We start from the raw sequence: 21,455 nt of genomic DNA, 5'->3' as shown, positions 1-21,455 counted from the left end.
GAGAAAACAAGATAGCCATTAATGTTTAAAAGAACAACGGTTTATGTAAGGCTAGGATCATTAGGGAGACGACGCAAAACGCTACCAGATTAGGCAATGCAGCTATCAACAGTGCTGTCTTGGTGCATTATTGTGGCAATTCCTATTACAGGACCACATACCATGAGGAGGGGCTCATCTCCATAGTATGTACAGATTTTTCCCACTCTACATTTGATGGCAAATTCCCGGAAGATGGGAGGAGCCTAACTAAACAGGTTGCTGAGGTGTTTCTTGCTTCCGTTCCACTCTACACTTTTCAGAAGTCTTTCTGATCCTCTTGAAGCTATTTTAATTCAAAGGCTACCTTATTTAATGGCAAGGAAACATAACATGAAGTACTTCCTTTTTTGTGCTGAATATATCACTGATTAACTTCATTGGGTTGACTCCATTTTATGAGATGGAAGAAAAGTATCCCTATCCATTTTCTGCACACTGCATTTTCATACATCCTTATCATTTCTCCTTTTTTCTTAAGTTAAAAATACCAAAATACAGACTTTCCTTTTAAAGGAAATGACATCCTTGTTTTGATGATTTTCATTGACTTCTTTGTAATTGGCAAATAACTTTATTACAGTTTCACTTAACTGTATATAATTGTCACTTTGGCTATAAAAATATTCAGAACATGCGATTTTTGTGTAGAGAATGGGTTAGGGATTCTGTTTATTTGAGAATATATTATATTTATTGTCTAATCTTTAAGGAAGAGTGCCACATACCGATGATGCCAAACCCCAAACCAGCAAATGATGTCTCCAGTTTTATGTAGATATTGGAGAGACGGAACAGTGCAGCACTCCACATAGGAGGAGCCTCCACAAACACAACTAAAGATGTCTCAGTACTTCCTGGCCTGAAACATGACTGAATTGTATATAGGTTATCCATTTCCTTCAGGGTTTTTGTCAGGTTTTTTTCTACCACCTTCTCAACAACCTTCATCAAAAGGGAAAGTTGGAGACTCAACTGTAGTCAAAAACTGTTGGTTCAAAAATGGCCTGAGAAAAGTCACCAGCACTTCTTTCAAAGCTAGAAGTACCACCACTTCCCTTAAAAGAAACTGACACCACAGTATAGATCCAAACGAGGGTCACCTCCTTGGCCATTTTTATAATCCAAGAGACCCAGATAAACACATGACTAAGCTGACAGCAAAGAGAACCTTGCTCATTCTTAGCAATGATCAGATGACTCTTTTTTGATACAGGAAAGGTATCGTGTTTCAGATGACAAAAGCAATATTCTTTTCATTTTATTGTAAAAAAAATTATTTCAATTTTATTTAAACATACAAGCAGAATTTCTCTTTTAATACTCCTTGTTAACACTGTTTAAACTAAATGAACAAAGCAAAACAAATTTAAAAACAAAATGAACATTAACAGCCACAAATTTGGTATTTACAAACTTTTTTCTTTATAAGTTATTTACAAGACAACTGATTTTACATATTGAAAATGGTATAAAAAAAGAATGCATTTGCAGACAATCACATTTGAAAGGGCAGGAAAAAAGGGAACTATAGTTCTATAGTTTTTAGAACTACCATAAAGTTGGTTAAAGAAAATGTTTGTTTTCCAAAAAAAAACACAACAGATATATAATTTGCATTGCCTTTTTTCATTAACAGTTTTCAAATGTTGAACTCCCTACAGGATGGGAAACTATTTTTTCCAGCCCATTCCCTGCTAACATCCACTGAAAACTGTTTCTACAAACCCTACCTACTTCCATATGCCTATTCATCTTTTTATGATACACGTTTTATAACTGATTGTAAGTCTTTCTGAGTCAACATTCTGTTCACTGAGGGAAGGGAAGAGGTAATAGTTTTATTCAGAATACAAATTGAATTATTTCTGATAACTGTCTTGTTGTGGGCTAAACAAAAACTATCTTCTGAAAATGGAATCTTGATTCAAGAACTGATCATGTGATCCATTTCTAATTTACTTTAGAAAAAGCAAGGTCAAGTTCCAAAATCAACACTGTCTTCAAGAAGCTTCTACCAAAATCTTCTTTGAAACATCCACGCTTGTACTTGGCAAGGGACAAAAAAATAACCACTTATGAATGCATGCTGGCATGCTAAAAAGCAAAAGATCCAAATACAGCCTTACTTGAAACAAAATCAGGCAAACATTTTGCACTAGTTCAACTACAATAGACTACATGGCAGAAAAGAGGAACTGTTCTTGTCATTTTAATTTCAAGTCATATAATATAACTTTTAACAATGTTCATACTAAGTGTGCTACCTTTGGTGGAAAAAATAGTACTTTAAATTCCCAGAAAAAAACTGCCCAGAAGTGTCACTGCAACTGTCCTGAACAACTGGAAATCAAAATGGAAAATGAAACAATTTTTTAGTGTCCCCCATAAGGGATGCAGGAAAATAACATGTAGGGTTTTTTACAATTCAAGAAACCGAAACTCCCCTTCCCCATTTATCTAGAAATTTTAGCCATTTCAAAAAAAAGGTTAGTTTCAGTATTCCCCTAAGCAGGCAATGCACAAACAAGGCAGCTTCCAAAAATGATGTAGATCAGGCAGAAGACATGCAATTTTACAAAGGAATTCCCTATACTCAGGGAAGATGAAACTATTGATTTCCACTTACTGTAAAAATTACAGGATTATGATTGGCTTAAAAAAGTGCCAAACAATCACAAATTGAAGTTGAAGCTACTTCTCAGTATTTCCATTGGGAAATCCAAACTGTCCAACTTTTTTAAAAACAGTAACAACTGTTTCACAGTTTTGACAGGATAGTTGGCTAAACAAAACAGAAAAACATCTAGCATTGCATGGTTAATTTGGGATTTTGCCAAATTATATATATATCAGAACTGTGACAAAGATGTGAAGACATGCAGCCTTTCACTAAAAGGACTGCCTGCGTTCAGTGTTATAAATTCAAGACCTGATTAGTAATTGTAATTTAAATCAGAAGGCATGAAAGGAACTCATTAAAAAGCCTTGAAAAGTCACTGGGGCAGATGAAAATATATGAATCAATATGTGGATGCTTTATAGAACAGCAGTTAGAAGCAATAGGTCAAATGAAGTGTCTGTGTTGCTCAATGATGGATAACCCCTTCCCCCCAAACTGTCAAGGCCCTTAATTAGCAGGCTAATTATTCCTAAGGATATATATGTATATGATTTCATGTTTGTGAGGAACTCACAAATAGATGCTTGTCCATCTTTCATAGCTTCTCAGTGGATTGTACTGGTTGCAGTTATTCAATACAGCTCAACAGAGGAGGCATACCATAAATTGTTAACCTTATTCTCTCAAGTCAAACCTCCAATACTTTCTACCAAGCAAAGAAAAAAAAAGTGAAAATAAAACCCAGGGGGAAAAGTTTAATCATAAAAAAATATTTATAATGAACAAGAATATACATCATGGAGGATGGTAGAAGAAAAAGACATAACAAAACATGTACTGTTCTCTGCCATTTGCAGAAAATGACACAGGCCGACCATCAAGACAGATTTCCCCTAGTCTGATACGTTTATTTCCTGCATGTCCGATGAGGAGTCTGTTTCTTTTGCATCTCTAGCCGGCAACGACTTCGTTCATCCAACCACGGCAGTTCAAAATTCCTGCCAAACAGAAAATGGCCCATAGAAGATTATTCGTGATATTGAAAAGAAAAGAATGGTTAGCAGTTCTTTCTATCTTTGCATAACTTGGCTACAAACCTACATGTCTGACCGCACAGAAATTAAACACAAAACTATAAGCACAATTTCTAGAAGATTTACATAACATTTGAATACAGATGATATTGAACTTTAGCTACTGAAAACTCTTTTATCAGACAGAGCATTCTTTTACAATATTGGGTACTCTATTTGTTTGCTGAATAAACCATAATTGGCTGAGTTTACAATACCTGCTATCCTTTAACCAACAGATTACAAGCTACAACAAATCCATTCAACATAACAAGATGAAACCTAAACAACCACATTGTGGCTTAATGCAATGTGTAAAGCCAGCTACTATTAATTGTAGAAAAAAGTGAAACAGGAAAAAATGTGAATTTTAATTCAAGGGAGCTAAAACTAAAAACCAATTATTTTGCCCATGTATTTTATCAATATATTTTTATCTCTTTACCTTTGCAATATGAAAGGAAGAAAACCATGACTGCGAGAACACAAGTAATAAGAAGGCCAAAGAAATGTGATTTATATGATATTCACTATTAGGATGCAAAAATCCATTAAGAAAATCAGAAAGTGGGAGTGTTTTAAAAAGGGAACATTTCAAGGTTGTCCATTATAAAATAATAAAGAGGATATTTTATAAGCAACAGTGTATTTGTCTGGTAATAGAATTGATAGTGATAAGTATTTCTTTCGTTAATCCATGAACATGCAATTTCTGTCAGAAGTTACAAATGAGCCCCTCCCAACTTTTTCATATTTCCTTTTTTTAAAGTAATCATTATTCACAGACCAGTCAAAGGATTTCTTACTAAATCTCTTATGATTTCTCAGTTAATTTCATTGTAAAGTCTAAGAAAATCAATTCCCTATGACTGCCCATGCAGCATTGTCCTTAATTTTTCCAGTAGCTTATAATACTAAAATGCATCTAGGATTTAAAGGTAACAATATTGGCTAGATGCTATTTGATAAATTTTTGATGTGGCATTTTCTCATCACAGTGAAACCCAAGTCAATCCACAAAATAATCAAGCAAACAAAACACTGCATAAACAGAAACAAGATACTCTCCCACAACTTTTACAAAGTACATTCTTCCTTAATGCAGATATATAATACATTGGTATACTTACTGTGGGGTTAATTTTGGTAATGGTCGGCCGAACGCTACAACAGGCAAATATGGGGTGATCAGCAAACTTTCAACTATAAGTGGAAATGGAAAAGAGCTGCAATGTTCATTCATATTATTGTACTTATATGAAAATATCTGTTTTTACAATAGAATAATCCCAATCCAAAATTCTTTGTGCATAAAATAGGGATACGAGAATTCTGACAACCACTCACCATCGTCTGACTCTGGGAAAAATGAGGTAACTTCAGGCTCAGATTCCTGAATTCCTTTCTTTTTATACATTCTAAGTTGCAATCTCTGCAAAATTCTTTGCTCCCGGATACGCTGAATATCCCACCTGTGAATGGAGTGAGCAAAGGAACAAGAGAAACATTTCAAATTTTCATTTATAGGGAAATTTGAGTATTGTATGTTTTATAAAAATCAGCATGTCAAGAGTAATGCCTCTCTCTGTATTAAACAGGATGCTTTTCAATTTCTATAGGTTATCGCAAGTCTTTGTATTTCAGCCAATCCATAAAATACCCTTTGTAATCCCTTGCTAGATGTAAATGCTACTCTGCTTTCTTCAGTTAATTACAAATCCCAATCCAGCACACAGTATAAGGCACGTGCAAAATGGGAAAAAAAGATTTAAGACCTACTAACTGCATAAAACCTTTCATTTTACATGTTTAACTGTTTGCAACCCATGCAAACTTTATTGTTAAATGTTTAAATGAAAGCAGATACTGAATTTTCTGGCATTATTTCATCACTAACCTTTTTCTCCTTTTCTCATCCAATTCCAACTTTGCATGTCGTTTGGAGAAGACATTGTCTTCTAAGTTCTGTGAAAAGTTTAATTAAGGAGGAAAAAAAGATACAAGTAATATTATGTGCTGTACTTTTCAGAGTATCTGAGTTCCTCTATTTCCCTGTTCTGATGGAAAGCACTTAGGTCTGCCTTGTATGTATCATGTGTTCACAAGAAGATTTTAAATTTTGCTTTATAATAATGTAACCCTCCAAGGGTAAAAGAAAATAGGACTGAAGATGTTCAAAACTGATTGCCAACTTTCCTTCTGGGGGACCAGGTATGCTTTTTGTATCATTGCAACACCAATGAAAAAATTATTTAAGATATTATTACTTTTCCCGTCACTGTTTATAAACATAATAGTACAAAAATATGATCTGTCTAAAGATGTTCATTCAAGAAGCAAAATTTGAAAACATAGTTTAAAAAGATAAGCAAAAGTTAGGTTAGTTGTGGTAAAATTGGGTAAGTTAATTACAGTTAAGAGTTTTAAATACAAATACAAATGAACAATTCTGCAAATCAGTCTTTCATTTAAAAGTCTATTTTACTTAAAAGATAACGGTTAAACATCTCATATCCTGTCCCTTGACTGTGAATACTAGTTGAGGGATAGGATTGGATTAGTTTTATCAAAACTGAAATGCTTGTATTGCTACAAGGATTTCGAAATTGGTTCTTCCTTGGTATTTAGTTTTCCAGTTTAAAATACTGACGGTATTATTACTATATTTCCAGCTGACAAGCTCAGCGTCTTTAACTGCTGAGCCTTAGCACTCTACTTTTTAAATAAATCAACTCCCAAATATATTCCTCTGAAAGTGCTGAAAATTCCGAATCCATCTCTTGAAGTAACATACTGAATTTATCAGAGGCTTAATTAATTAATTTGGTATTTAATTTTAGGTGATAAAATTGTGCCATGATAAATAATTTGCCATCAAGAGTTTGGACAGCTTCAGAGATCCCTCAAAATATGTATCTCATAGCCATTATGTCGCTGCTGCAGATCAAGATATAAGCATTACAAAATTTACCAGAGCATATGACAGAGATTGTCCATTTTATCTGGTATTTCAATGTATGTTTTCATAACAGTTGCAAGAAATATCTGGTTGGACAGTATGGTTTAAAAACTCAAATATATTAGGGTGGCTATCCATATAGTTATAGAATATAGAAAATATAGGAAGTTGTTATGGAAGAACTATAGATTGCCAAGCACATTTGATTTGTGCTTAGATTGTAAGCCACCCTGAGTCTTCAGAGAAGGGCGGGATATAAATGGGATTTAAAAAAAAGATTACCAATTCTACGCAATTATACCTAGCCATGTTGCTCAATTCTTGCTAAAAGTTATTTGCTTACATACCTCCAGAAGTTCAGAAGGATTCAGATCTCTCAGGGGCTCTACTGTGTGGTCCCTCCATGATGGAACTAAGAAGGAGAAAACAGTGTTACGATACTAATTTTAAAGAAGTATTTTAGTGAAGGAAGCAAATAATGTAACCATCTAAAAGTTCAGAGTTAATTTAGGTTAGACGTTTCACTAGAATTAATTACTTAACACCTTCCTATCCTTTTCACCATTGTACAAGCATATTTGAATTTTCTTTTTTAGAGAACATACAAATTTTCAATATTATGATTTGAATTTAACTTGCTGTTAAACTTACTTTTAAAAACTTCCCCACACCCAAATTCACATAATGCCTTTTGATTTTATTCTCAAGCACCCTCTGACAAAGACAGGATTTACTTTATGTTTCCCAGTCAGCTTTGGAGTTTTGCAAGGTTTTAATTTCAGCAATGTTCAAACATTACAATTCAAAGTGAGTGCTGTGGAATCATAATTGTTCAGTGGTAAGAAAACACTTTTTATAAAATTTTGTGCATGATTTTTAGTATTTCACCTGCAAAATCAATCATGTATTTATTAAGTTGTAAAGTCAATAATCCAGAACTGAGCTGAAAGGATCTTCCCTTTTATTAGGTTGTACAATTTGATACAAATCAAAATTCTCTTACAGAATACGGGATGGTTTTATAATCGTATTAAGTCATAATATGATTATCTGATTTTGGCTTAACAAATTATATAATCTTGCCGTTGTGGTTTATAAATCAGATGAGCCAATAACTAACCAAATCACCATATGGCTTACAATGATGTGTTACTGCAACCAATGTTTATTACATGTATCTTAAATAGTTTGTAGATATTCTGGTTAAAAGTAGCTAAGTTTAATTTTAGCCAAACTTTATAAATGAAATAAAAGCCCATTTACCTACATGTACCTGTACCAATCATAATATAATAAATCAGTCCTAAAATTACAAATTAAAATAAATTTCAGTCTATGAATTGGTCCTTATTTTTCATAAAGCAATTTCCTACTTTACCATAATCTCCTGGCTGTATTTGTAAAGTTACCTGGAACATTTTCTGAAAGTTGTCAAGCTAACTTTTTGAAGAGACTAATACTCTAAAATTTATCTCTGGTGACCTTTTATCCAAGATATTTACAGAGGCCTTACAAACTAGATCTAATAGAAACTGTCACCAAACCTGAATTTAAACCAGCTCTAGCTCCCGTTGAAGAACTGGCTAAATACACAGGATCCTGCAAGAGACATTGGCTCAATACTTTTAAAAAAGAGAAAAGGATACATGAATACTTTGAGAATTACAAATGAAAATTTTGAGTGTTTGAGACATATGACCAGGTAGCTATTTTCATTGTGCCTGACATCTGAACTCCCCCAAAAGTAACAAATTGGCTGCAGATGGGAATAAGCTGGTGGACTTAATGAAGCTTTAATACAGCAAGGCAGTTATTAAGACACAAGCACTTATTATGTTAGCAAAAAAAGCCAAATAGGCAAGAGCAAAGCCAAAGACACAAAGAAAGATTAGGCTCTCAATTTGTTATTGTCATTCTACTACACAATTACAACCTGAGATTATGAAAAATCTAACTTAAAAGAGAAAGAGGTGTCCACAATCTGGTGTGAAAGGAAAAAAAGTATCTTCCCCAACCTTCAAATTACTTTGCAGCTTCTCCCAACAAATGTATTTTTCATTTTGTGACACACTATAAAAAGAATAGCAAAATAGCTCATTTCTGTTTAGGTTCAAACTGGTAAAATATAAAACAATATCAACATCTTGTAAGTTATCAATTTTATTGGAGAAGATTGAGAATTTTACAACTGAAATTGGAGACATAGAAAGGAACTTGTTCAAAATAGGGATATTCAGCAGCAGTTCTACTAACTGGAAGAATATTGCTTTGACAGTATTACCCAAAGGAAAAAAAAGAATACCATGGTTGACAAGTTAGTTTGTAAAAAATCTGACAGTTTGATGAAAAAGAATGAAATGTTTTGAGTTATATCTTCATTGGGAGTTTCTGTGAAAAAAATCAAGCTAACAGTTGAATAAATGGTGCTACTATGAAAAACAGAGTGAATAGCAAATTCTCTCTTATTTTAATAGCTGCATTCAACATATTAAACCTTAACATTTTAGTTTAATGTGTTGTGTGAATTAGCCCATAATTTATGGTTTTGAGTGTATTATATTTAAAACCATGGTAATATTATTTTACAAGTTAATATGTTATATGATTCATGCAAAGTAATCATTTCAAGACCACTACCCATTAAACAGTGATACCTATGGAGAAAGGCTAGCAGAGTTAAGCAAATTATGTATGCAATATTTTGTCACATATCTTCTTCCTTGTTCTTTCAAGGCACCTAGAGAAATTATATAATATACTATAGTTTATCTTATATGTTTAAAAACTGATTGAAGAAAGCCTGCTATTGGTCATATTTCAGTAATACTGCCCCGACACTTAATGTCAAGATATAGTTATTATTCATGGAAGGAATTAACTACTTCCTAAAAAGGCTACAAAAAGGAATTTAAAACAAGTCATTCTGCACAAATTCATATAATAGTTACCCTCTATCTGACTGAAACTGCATGACACCCGTCCTCTGAAATAAGGATGTGTATGCTTTTCTGTAAATATTTCATTCCATGTTTCAAATATAGTTCTCATGGATAAAGATACGGAGGTATGCTGAAAGTATGCTTGCAATGGTTTAAAGTCTCAGACGTTATGCTGCAAGATGCTTTCAAATGTTTACACTATAAACCAATTAAAATATCATGACTTCTCTTTAGAAAATCTGAAAATTAATTCAATAAAAAATGCAATGATTTCAAATGATTTGATGTTTGAGAAGACTGGAAATACAAATCAATGAACAATGCCCTCTTCTTTTGATCCTTTATCTTTCCAAAATTTCAGCTCATGATCTTGCCAGCTACAATCCTTTCCTTGCTATAAAGTCTTGGCTCAATTCAGTAAATTATGTAAACATTACTTTTTATCATATTTTACGTAACAAATTTGGAATGTCAAATTTGAAATGCTAGATGAAGACCTGCTTTAATGCTGAAGAGTACAGGAAAAACTCTAGCAGCTCGGAATGCTGATTCCTATAAGAATCTAGGCAACATAACAGATAAATTCTGGATAGGCCAAAACCCATTATTCATGGACTGTCATTGTCTAACTAATTATACAATATACCCTCATTCAATGCTTATCAGTTTGTCTTCTTACTACCAGCTTTTATACACACTTAAATAAACCATGTTTTATGAAATATTTATTTTTAACTTATAAAATAAGAATTAAAAATGACACATACATATTAATTTACTAAGCGAGATCTTGTTTGCAAATATTGACTTACTGTCAGTCAGACTGCATAACCATAACCATTGCTCAACCTGCTCTCAAGGATAGAAAAAAAATGTCAAATCTCTTTCCATGGCACCACACCTAGAATCTATAGCTTGCTGTCTTATCAATCTAGTACTAGAAGTCACAGTTTGTTCATGTTTCTGATCCTTGAGTTGTTTGTAAGAAGACAAGGATCCTGGTTTACAGAACAATCTGATTAAAGACTTTTTTCATTTATCCATTCACACTTATAGAAGAGGTCAATTAGCAGCAATAGAACAGCATGTAGCAGTACATTAACTTGTTGACAAGGCAAAATTCTAGAATATTTGGCTCATTGTGATGTGTGGACCCTTCCTGATCTTATATTCTTTCTTCCAATATGAAGTACAACTGGAACTTTGCTATGCCTTTTCTTAACAATGCTACACTACAGATATAATGAAGACTTCAGTAACACTTGACTTTACATCATATCTTAGCATTACATCATACCGTGATGATGCAGTGGTTAGAATGCAGTACTGCCAGCTGCCAGCAGTTCAACAATTCAGTTCTCATTGGCTCAAGGTTGACTCAGCCTTCCATCCTTCCGAGGTTGGTAAAATGAGGACCCAGATTGTTGGAAGCAATATGCTGACTCTATAAACCGCTTAGAGGGCTGTAAAGCACTGTGAAGCGGTAAATAAGTCCAAGTGCCGTAACTTGGAGGTCCACAACCTTTTGGGCACTAGGGACCGGTTACATGGAGAGAAGTTTTTCCGTGGACTGAAGGGGGCATGGTTTTGCATGCTGCCTGCATCCAGCAGATGGGGCTTTCCTTATTTGTGCAGACCAGTTGCTGGCATGCCGTGGACCGGTACTGGTCCACGGACCGGGGGTTGGGGACCCCTGCCGTAGCTATTGCTATTTTATTACACTAGAATTTTGGCAATTCATTATCTTTATATATATTTTTAAAATAGTCTGATCAGACTAACTTAATCAGGGTTCTGTCTGCTAATCTCTCTCTTCTCTCTTCTAAATCTCAGATGGGCTAACATTTATACCCAATCTGTAACATGAAGCCCATTTTAATTACACTTATTTTTCTACTTTCCCTTCTGTTCTTTCTTCATTTAAAGTAAAATAGCTGCTAACAGAATGTGTACCTCAGTTCAGAATGCACCAGTAGTTTCGATCATTGATTCAGAGGTGAATTTCAAAACTTAACTCCATCTTGTCACACAGGGTGACAACTGTTATAGCAGAACCTCATATATTTAAGATAAAAAAACTGCCACAAAAGCTTAACCTTAGTAACTGAAATATCAGAGCAACTTTGCAGTATCATACAGTCAAAATAGGCTATCAGCCAGGTGTTGCCTAGGAAGGAATTGAAAGCAATACCAGACTTCCCATTCACACAAACAAGTCCACTTCTCTTGGATCACTTAAGCTAATTTGCAAGAATTAGTTATCTGATACACTTTCTTTCATGTGCACAAACCACAACACCCCCCCCCCCATGAAATATCATTAAAGGGAGCAGATGGTGACAGAAAGGGGTGTTTATTGCATATATTGTCAGCATATTGAGACATAAATGTCAGTGTTATTCATAAATATCACCACAAGTCATTAAATAGGGTGGCTGATCTTCATACACTGCTCACACTGCAGTCCTAAAACAGGGAGGGTTTCAAAGGCTTTGATATTCCAGACCCAGTCAATCACCTGCATCAGCATCACTCAGAAATGGAATGTTGCTCTCTAGCTGTCTTCAAGTGTTCAAAAGATTCTTAAAAAGATCCCCAATGAATGAGTTCCATGCCCCCTCCAACCCAACATCAGGCCAATCACTACAAAGGGATAAGCAAGTCTCTTACTTGCTACAGTCTCCTCTTTCTTGGGAGAAGGTTCTCGCAACGGAGAAGGAGGTGGTTGATGCCACCGGCACAAATACATTTCAGTGGTGGAAAGATACGGCAAATCTTCTATTTCACTGCAGGGGCCTTTGTCCTTTGAATGGCACCCAGGTCCTTTCAATGGAGTCGAAGACTTCAACTGCGTATCCACCAATAATCTTGTTTTCTCTGGAGTCTCCTGACTTCGCAGTTCACGTCTGCTTATTGACTCAGTTAAAGAACTACTGGGTTCCTCCTTTAATGGAGAAGCCTTTGGCGTTTTACATTTGACTCTTGAGAATTCAGCTACCAGCTTCTTCACTGGCGTTTTCCTCTCGGCACTTCCAAACGCAGATTTTCTGCAAAAGTACAGGGAAAGGCTAATAGTAGTTTTTATCATAATTAAAATTAGAAATTAAATTATGTTTTAGTTCTAAGATATAAAGGAAATTTACATATGGATTTAAGAACAGCTTTCTTGAAAAAGTCACAAGATTTAGCTGAGCACAACTATTAGGCTCTCAGAACTTAGAATTGTGCCAAATCAACAAAAATACTATCTTATAGCTCCTGATCAACTAGAAATAGACTTTATCACACTCAATATTTAGTAAACGCCTAAGTTTGAATAAAGCGCTTATCTCAAAGCCAGCAATCAGTAGATTATTGTGAATCAACAAATGTAAGTAATAAGCTCTCTATCTGAAATCTAACCTCATTATCACTCCATCTGTAAATGTGGGAAAGATACAACAGCATTAATATTCCTTTACAATAAAGTTGTGAGGTGTGCATAAAGTTGTAAAAGTGTGAATAAAACATTTTCATTGTAATAAGATAGTGTTGTAATTAACATTTTTAATCCAGATCTATCTCCAAAATTCTTCTATATAAGATTTTTTTACCATCAAAATATGTCATATTTTAAAAAACAAGACAATGTAAGAAATGATTATGAACATGGTAAAAAGAATGAACTGTAAGGCTAGAAAGATAAGTAAAATACAATAAATATGTTTCCTTTTCTTTTTCCTATTACATTTTTAATTTCTCTGGCCCACTACTTAGTATTTTCTTTCTGCACTCTGCATAAAGTTGCTTACCCTAAAAGAGAATAGTAGAATGGATGTATAAGACACACTGTGTCCTCTTTTTTGCCTTGGCAAAAGGGAGGAACCAAAGACATATCAAAACATTAACATATCAACTTAAGTACCATGATGCTTATCAATACTAAAAGTAATATTTCCTGCAAGTAATTCTATTTAAGAGACGGCTCTGAAGTGAAATTCATATCCTCTAATGAATATCTAGGGAAAGCACAAATAACTAGAACTTTTTTTAAAAAAAAATATACAATTCAATTACAGGCAAAGTAATCCAACATACAAAAGGTGGGTTTCCCCATTCAAATTTGGAATGATAAAAAAATACAAATCAATCCCCTTTATTGTTTGGTTAACAACTCTCAATCAAAATGTAAACATTTTAGCACAAATTATCTATTTTTTTTAAAAAAAAGTGCACATATTTTGATGCTAGGTTTCTTTATATTCTAATCAAATTCAGTTCAGTTTGAATTACTGAACTGTGGTTTGGGGATCTGGTTTCACATCAATACTCAATAAATCGAATTTGATTCATCTGCAGCATATCCCTGGTCAATATTTTTGATATTAGGTTTAACCACTGTTGTTTTCCTTAAAAATTAAAAAAATTTTTTTGCAGGATATTAGGATTTGCTTGTAAGTAATAGAGAGCTGTTTTATAGAAAAAAAATTTCACAGTTCATTGATCAAAACCCTAAAAGAATAGCTTTACAAACAACTCTAGCTTTCTAGTTTTACCGTTTGTGACCCTTCCCATTTCTTCCACATGGGAAATGTTTCAAAGGCAGCGGGTGGGAAGTCTCCAGGAGTTCCTGTGGTGGGCATTCTATAGGCAGCTTCTCTGGTGTATCAGGGTCAACTTTTTCTTCTGTTTCATACTCTTGAAATATTTTGTGTTTGTCACGCTCATTGTCCTTCTTCACCAACTGCATCCTTCTTTCCATACGCTCAATTCGAGCAAGAAGCTAAGAACACAACATTGCAATTTGGTATTAAAGGATATTCCATTAACTAAATACAATATTCGTAATTACTAATACTCAAACTTTGACATTATACAGAAACAAAATGCAACTTCTACAGAAGTTACACTATTTTAATATTGCTAGGTCTGCAATGCTTACCAATATATTGTATACATGTAGTCTTCAATTTCTGATAGTTTAGCTCAAAATATCCTTTGCTAAGCAAGATAGTTAAGTGAGTTTTGACCCATTTTTACAAAACCTTTTGCTACATTTAAGTGAATCACCAAAGTTATGAGGTTGTTAAGTTATGAAGTAACATGGTTATTAATTGAATTTAGCTTTTCCATTGACTTTGGTCAAAAGGTCACAAAAGATGATATGACCCTGGGACATTACAATCATCATAAATACATACCACTTGCTGCATAGCCAAATTTTAATCATGTGACTAAGGGGATGCTGTAAAGGTTGTAAGTGTGAAAAACAGCCATAAGTCACTTTTTTCAGTGCTGTTAATTTTGAATGGACACAAAATAAACAGTTGTTAAATTGAGGACTACTGTAATGATTTGCTTAAAATATTTCTTGACAAGACTGATACCATTCGGATGTAGGGAAGGAAAATATTCTTTTCCAAAATATATTATCACCCATTTTCACTAAATGACCAGCAGCAGTAATCCTCTCTGCATTAAATATACATACTATGTTGTATACCAGAGTTATTACATTAGCTACCCAAATGCTGCATCTCTTTGCCAGGATTCAGTTTTTGTTTCAAAAAAGATATCTACTTCCCTTTTATGAGGAAATACCATGGATGTTACTTCTACTACATGTAAACCACCAAACAGAATGTTTAGAACTGTCAGTGCTATGGATTCAAATGCCAAGAGATGCATTGGAGCATCTTTTCAAGGCATGCATAGAGCACTTATTTGCAACTTGTTAAACCATACTCAACTTTTCTTAGAATTGCATGGCAGTTTCAAAGAGCAAAAGTGCCACCTGGGAAAATGTTTAATTTAAAGCTTTTTTTAAAAAATGCAACAGTGCATATAAGCCTGTTCAGTTTAAAGTATTTAAACTAAAGCTGTATCTGAAACAGCTCTAATAATGTAGGGGTTCAATTTCCAAATCAATGGATCAATTGCTTCTATGAGAGAAAGGTGAAATTTCTGTTATAATTAAGAATTTAGAGAAGTAACACTTGCAACTATCTTAGGTTACTTCCTTTGTTAATGTGAGCTGGACCTATGCATAGCTAGTCCTTGATGTACAATTGGTTGCTTAGAGGCGAAAGTTACCATGGACTTCCTTGGGGATATTTATGACCCTGGATTTGAAGTTCTGATGCACCACCCCATGGTCATGTGATGGCATTTCAGCACTCAGCAGTTAGCTCACATTTATGTTTATTTGCAGTCTCCCATGGTCATATGACCAGTTTATGATGGTTTGACACAACTGATATTTACTTTCATTTTCAGCAAAACCAGCCAACAGCAAACCATTGCTCACTTAAAAAAAATGGGTGACCCCAATTTATGACCATCACAAATTACAACCATGATGGGCAGTCTACATTATGATATTAAACTTGAGGACTATCTGTATGTTCTATTTGAATTATATGTACATAGTGTACATTTAACATTTCAATTCAGGATATTTTTACTTCCAGAATATTAAATTATAGATTCTTCAAGAATCACATTACCTCAATAATGTGACTAAATAAAATGAAGTGACTAAATAAAATTTTGAGAATACTTTCTGACTCAGAAGCTGGCTAGGTGATTGTCCCACTTTCCTTCAGCCCATCCCACCTCACAGAGCTGTGGAGGGGAAAACAGGAGGATGGCGCAAAGCATTTAGAATATTGGAACAAATTATTGGCTGAACACCAATAACTAAAAAGGAATACAAGTGAAATTATGCTATATTTATAGGCCCTCAATTTTACAAAGAAATGAAGAAAAGTAATGTTTTAAGTATTTTTACCCTATTGACTTGCCTTTTTTTAATTAAAAAATGTAAAAATAAAATCAGATGAACAAACAGCCTACCATATACCAAGGGAGATATTGCTAGAACATAAGGACCCCATAGGTGTTGTCACTTAAAGAATATACATTCTGTTCCAAATTATTTATCCCCCTCCATTTCGGCCTCAGCTATAGAGATAAGATTGATTTAAAGTATTGCAAAAAGTTTCTGATGGCTTTCAGGTGGAATAATAGTTTGACAGCCTGGCAGCTTCACACATTTTACAAAAACTCATTTCCCCCACCCATGATTAGACAATGCAAGAAATATTGCTAACAGAGGGTGTGAGGAGCACCAGCAGTTCTTTTCAATGGGGAGTGAAGGTGAAGGAAAAGTGATGGGAGGGTAGGGTAAAAAAAAAAGTGCAGATGATAATCATGCACTGCAGTCAAGGCCTCAGACCTTTACTTATTTATTGAGTTACCCAGATGTTAATTCTTAAAACTGTACAATTTAAAACCAATTTCCAAAAAGCTTTAAAAATTAGTATTGTAAACAACATGTAAGAGGCTGATGATATGAAGGAGGATATTCCACTATTTGTATAACTGAAACTGAAGAGACTCCTCATAGGAAAAAAGAGAATCACTGTAGATCTTACAAATCTGCAATTAACACAGCAACAACCAAACCAGTAGTTCTAGTATTCACCTAATTCACAAACTTTCATTTAACTATTTTGTGCATATACTAGCTCCTCCTGGTGTGCATATTTATGATTTGCTCTTTTTTTGCAAGCTTGTGCAGAAGCATGTGAACCACTCAGCCTCCTATCATAATATCCTTAACAGCAAAATGGCAGCTGACTCCTTCATATTGGTTAACTTTGCACAGGCCTAAGATTTTTTTACACTGTAATGTTGATAACGCAAATTTTCTGCTACAAACAGTAAAATATTAAATAATTATTCTGCTACTTCCTAAAACCAGATGCTAATACTACTAGCCTACCCCACAAGCACTTTGAACATAGACCCTGAAGATTAGGATTAAAGCAGAATAAAGAATTTCTTTCCTTAGTAATAATGGTTACAGCAGCTGCAAGAACTGGGAAGAAGGGGCTATTTTTAGGTTGCAGACTTGTCATGCATACAGGGCAGGATTAAAATCCTTTCTGGCAATTTAGGGACAGGAGCTGGAGGGGGAACAGTTAAAATAATAAACCATCAAACAACTATTCTAGGAACTACAGCTAAGAAATGTACATTATGCACTTCTTCCTTCAGATAGTACTCTCTTAAAAAAGCAAAATAAACCTTCATTTGCAGCTGATCCACATTATCTCTCCTCAGTCTTCAACCCATACCCCATTTACCCTATTAAGAAAGCAATGGACACTTTCTTATACATCCCCATGCTTGCAGTAGGCATCTCTTTTGTATGGAGAAGTAGAATTCTGCATTAACATCAGCTCTCATACTGCAACTTCATAGTTTGTGAATAGCAGAATTTTACATCATTTATATCATTTTACATTGGGGAAAGCAAGATAGGGTATGTAGGGTCTAGTCAAAGATAAAAAGGAATACCTTATCAGAGTGGCATATGTTTTTTCTGCAATATTCATAATTAAAAAGTACATTGTGCTTTTGGAAAATGAGAAAGGAAATCCCACAAAGAAGGGAGGTAGAAGATAGCACCAAACCTACATCTGTAACAATCTTTTAAATGTACCAGTTAAAAGGCCCTCTGTCTGCACATTTGGTGTCCACATGACATAAGCTGCAGTTAGTTGTTTTTGCTGTCCCCTTTAAATTAACTCATTTTCTGCCATATACTTCCTCAAAAAAAAAACATGCCTGTTGCTTTAAGTTAACCCTTATGTTGCCAAAGGCTTCCTGCCCTGGGACCATATACCCTTCCTCCTACATAGCTGCAACTCTTTCCAAAATCCATCTTCAAATATTACATATCTGGACTGTACTAGTGTCCTTAATCCCAATATCAGGTAACCAAATCACCCAGTCTTCTTGACTTAACCTCTAGGTTATTAACCCTATAGATTGCTTAACCTGAAATATCAATATTACAAATCCAATTAATTGCCAATATAGTTAAACATTATATTGCTGTTTTTTGTAATGATTATACAGAAAGTGAAACTCCATTTTTGAATTTTTAAGAAACTCTTATTTCCTAGCCACAGGTAATCTTTTTCATACTATTCCTATATTTGATTTCCATTTCAGGAGTCAAACTCTTTATCAACTTTTCTATGCTACTAACGCATCCTATTGCGACTGGGGGGGGGGATATCTTTGTTGAATTCTTAACCCTTATTGCTTAACTCTCTATCCACAGCAACCCATTCCCAGAACGAGGTGCCGAAATCATATATTTTGCTCTCAACCCTTTACCTATTATCAGTGCCAGTTTCGCCCTACCCCATCTTTCTACACATGTACACATTCACTCTCACTAAGCATGTGCATCCCCTTCATTAGGCGCCATGCTTTACATTAATCCCTCCCACAGTTAACACCAGGATCCCGAAACTAACCCTACAAAAATCAGTGCACACCCAACATTTATTAACCCTTGAGTTACCACATTTTGCCTGAACGTTATTCAATCCAACTTGAACGTTAGCCCCTTCCACCCCACATTACCGACCACATAACTCACTGTGTCCCTCTCGGCTTTGAGTTCTTCGATCTCCTTTTCCTTGGCCTGCAACTGTTGCTGCTGCTGCTCGATAAGGTCCAACTGGAGCAGCAGGATCTGCTTGAGGCAGGCCGCCTGGCTGGAGTTGCCCCCGCCGGCCCCCATGGGGCTCTTCCGAAGGCTGTTCCCGCCGCCGCTCCCGGTAGTGCTGCTACTAGCACTTTTCCACTTGCCGCTTGGTTCCGATGAAACCGGAGAACCCCCGGATGCCACTGCTGGGGGTGGAGGAGGCTGCCCGGGTTCGGCCGTAGCGGAAGCCGAAGACAGTAGCGGTGGAGGCTGCGGCGAGAGAGACGCTGGAGGTCCTCCAGGCCCGGCGTGGGAGCCCCCGCGCTTGCCGTCTTTGGCGGCTGTGGCGGCAGCAGCAGCGGTGTGTCCGGGCAGCACCGCCTGGTACTTGGAGGGGCGGGAGCTGCCGGCGGCATCGCCCACGCCCGCTTGCCGAGTACTGGCTGCCGGGCACGGCGAGGGCACTAGGCCGCCCCAACAGCAGCCGCCGCCGCCGCCGCCTTCCTGTTGTTGTCCGGGAGCCGCAGCCGCCGGAACGATTGCCCGGCCCTTGGGGCCCGCTGCCGCCACGGGGGCCGGCACGGGAATTTGGTTCTGCGGGGGAGGCGGAGGCTGGCGTAGATGCGGCGGCGGCTCCTCCTCTTCCTTCGGGCCAGGCTCCAGCAAGCCCGGCCCCGTCGTTGTCGTTGTCGCGGTTGCTTTGTAGACGGTCGATCTCATGGCGATGCAGCACCTTCAGTCTACAGATTCTGCCGCGACGTCGCCTCCGCCTCCCCCTTCTCCTCTCCGCTGCCGGTCCAAATTCCCCACCTGGACCCCTCCTGGGGCGCCGCCGTCGTCGCCACCCGCCCCACCAAGACCCATCGCCTCCCTTTCTTCCTACACCACCTTCCCCCGGCCGTTTCTCCCGAGTCACCAACCTTCACAGCTCCCTGCCGCTAGTGCAAGAACCATCTCTTTGATTTTCTTACTCTTCTTTTTCCAGACTAAGGGAGTGCTGGCTCCCAGAATAGAGGGGCCGCTTCCTAATAAATGCGGCTGATCCGCTTAGATCAGTCTTAAGTTTTTTCTTCAAGGAATGGTTGGGGGAGGGGTGCGTTTGCTTCACCCTTTCCTCCCCCCAAAGGTTCCCTTGGAAGGAGGAACGTGAAAGGGGTGGCTTTTGGTTTCTTCTAACGGACACAGTGGTGCCCAATGGGTATTGGGGAGGGTACAGATCGGGAAAGGGGATTACGTCTTTCCTCAGCCAGCAAAACTGGCATCCAAGCTGCCAAATCCCCTTTCTAGCGAACCCTCCTCACTGGGAAGAAACCTCCCTCAAGAACGTGGGGAAGGTTACCGGTGTGCCACAATCTACAGGAGGAGCCGTATACAACACACGATGTTGTGTCTTGTACATGGGAAATGGGAAGCTAACTGATTTCCTGCATATCTCGCTCGCCTATCCCCGAGCCTTTCTGGAAATAAGGTGGCCCCTTATTCAGAAAGAGCGCGCTGTGGAAATTAACGGGTTCCTTCCACCTACTCTTTATTAATAAAATGAGTAGGGTGGACAAAGTGTTACAGAAAGGGCTACTTTTACAAGCAAGTTAAGGATTCCTGTCAGTCTTAGCGAGGGTGGGGTGGGGTCTACATATAGGTGGGCTTCTTTTGCAAGGCGCAGGGGCGTATTCCCTCCTCAAATACTTATTTTGAGGGGATGCGTGGCTTGAAGAGTCCACAGGAGACGCGAGAGTTTTCAGGCGTTTCTCCCTTTCCTTCTTTTCTAAGCCCTAAGTCGAAATTTTGTCACACTCTGACAACACGGCGGAGTTGGGAAGGGAGGAAATTCGGTGCAAAAATCCAGAGCTCCCCTTCTGTTGAATCAGTTACCTTTAAACAGTCGCCATGTCCCGGGCCGCCTCCCAGCACTACGCATGCGCCAACCGCCATTGAGGGATAGAAGAGAAACCCTGGAAGGCAGGCGGGGGGGGGGGAGGCAACAGTTTGACTAGGTGGGGAGGAGGGGAAGGGAAGATAAAGACTGGGAGGAGTAAGGCAAGAGCGGCGGGAGCTAGGTTGATGAGCTTCCTGCCTCTACTAGCCCGTGCTAATATATTAAAATGTTTATATGCATAATACAGATACAGAGCCTCCTACAACATATGAGATATCCGTTAAATACCATCTCCAAAATCAGAGATCCCCTTGAGAATGCGGAAAAAAGTATTATTCGTTTATATTAATACACTTCGAATTTCAACAGGCATAACTTAACTGGGGCTCCACTAGTCAATGTTTCTAGTGAAAGTTTACAATTCTTGCGACTTTGTTTTGAGCGATGTCCATAATTCGA

The 21,455-nt window shown here is 36.9% G+C and overlaps 1 protein-coding gene across 1 annotated transcript; it reads right to left on the bottom strand.

Annotated features, from left to right (window-relative positions):
- Positions 1-3,412: 3,412 nt before the first annotated feature.
- Positions 3,413-20,999, bottom strand: MSL1 (MSL complex subunit 1). Its single transcript, XM_081345534.1, has 8 exons — positions 19,073-20,999; positions 14,169-14,395; positions 12,304-12,680; positions 7,042-7,106; positions 5,633-5,700; positions 5,083-5,207; positions 4,866-4,938; positions 3,413-3,660 (listed from the first exon to the last, which is right to left on the bottom strand). Exons 1-8 carry the CDS (start codon positions 19,838-19,840, stop codon positions 3,570-3,572), a joined length of 1,794 nt encoding a protein of 597 aa, XP_081201660.1. The 5' UTR covers positions 19,841-20,999; the 3' UTR covers positions 3,413-3,569.
- Between the last annotated feature and the right edge of the window lie 456 nt (positions 21,000-21,455).

The sequence above is a fragment of the Vipera berus genome (genome assembly GCF_964194415.1).
Source record: "Vipera berus genome assembly, chromosome: Z".
NCBI classification, from domain to species: Eukaryota; Metazoa; Chordata; class Lepidosauria; order Squamata; family Viperidae; genus Vipera; species Vipera berus.
The sequence above is the reverse complement of the archived record's forward strand: the minus strand, read 5'-3'. Positions and strand labels throughout refer to the sequence as shown.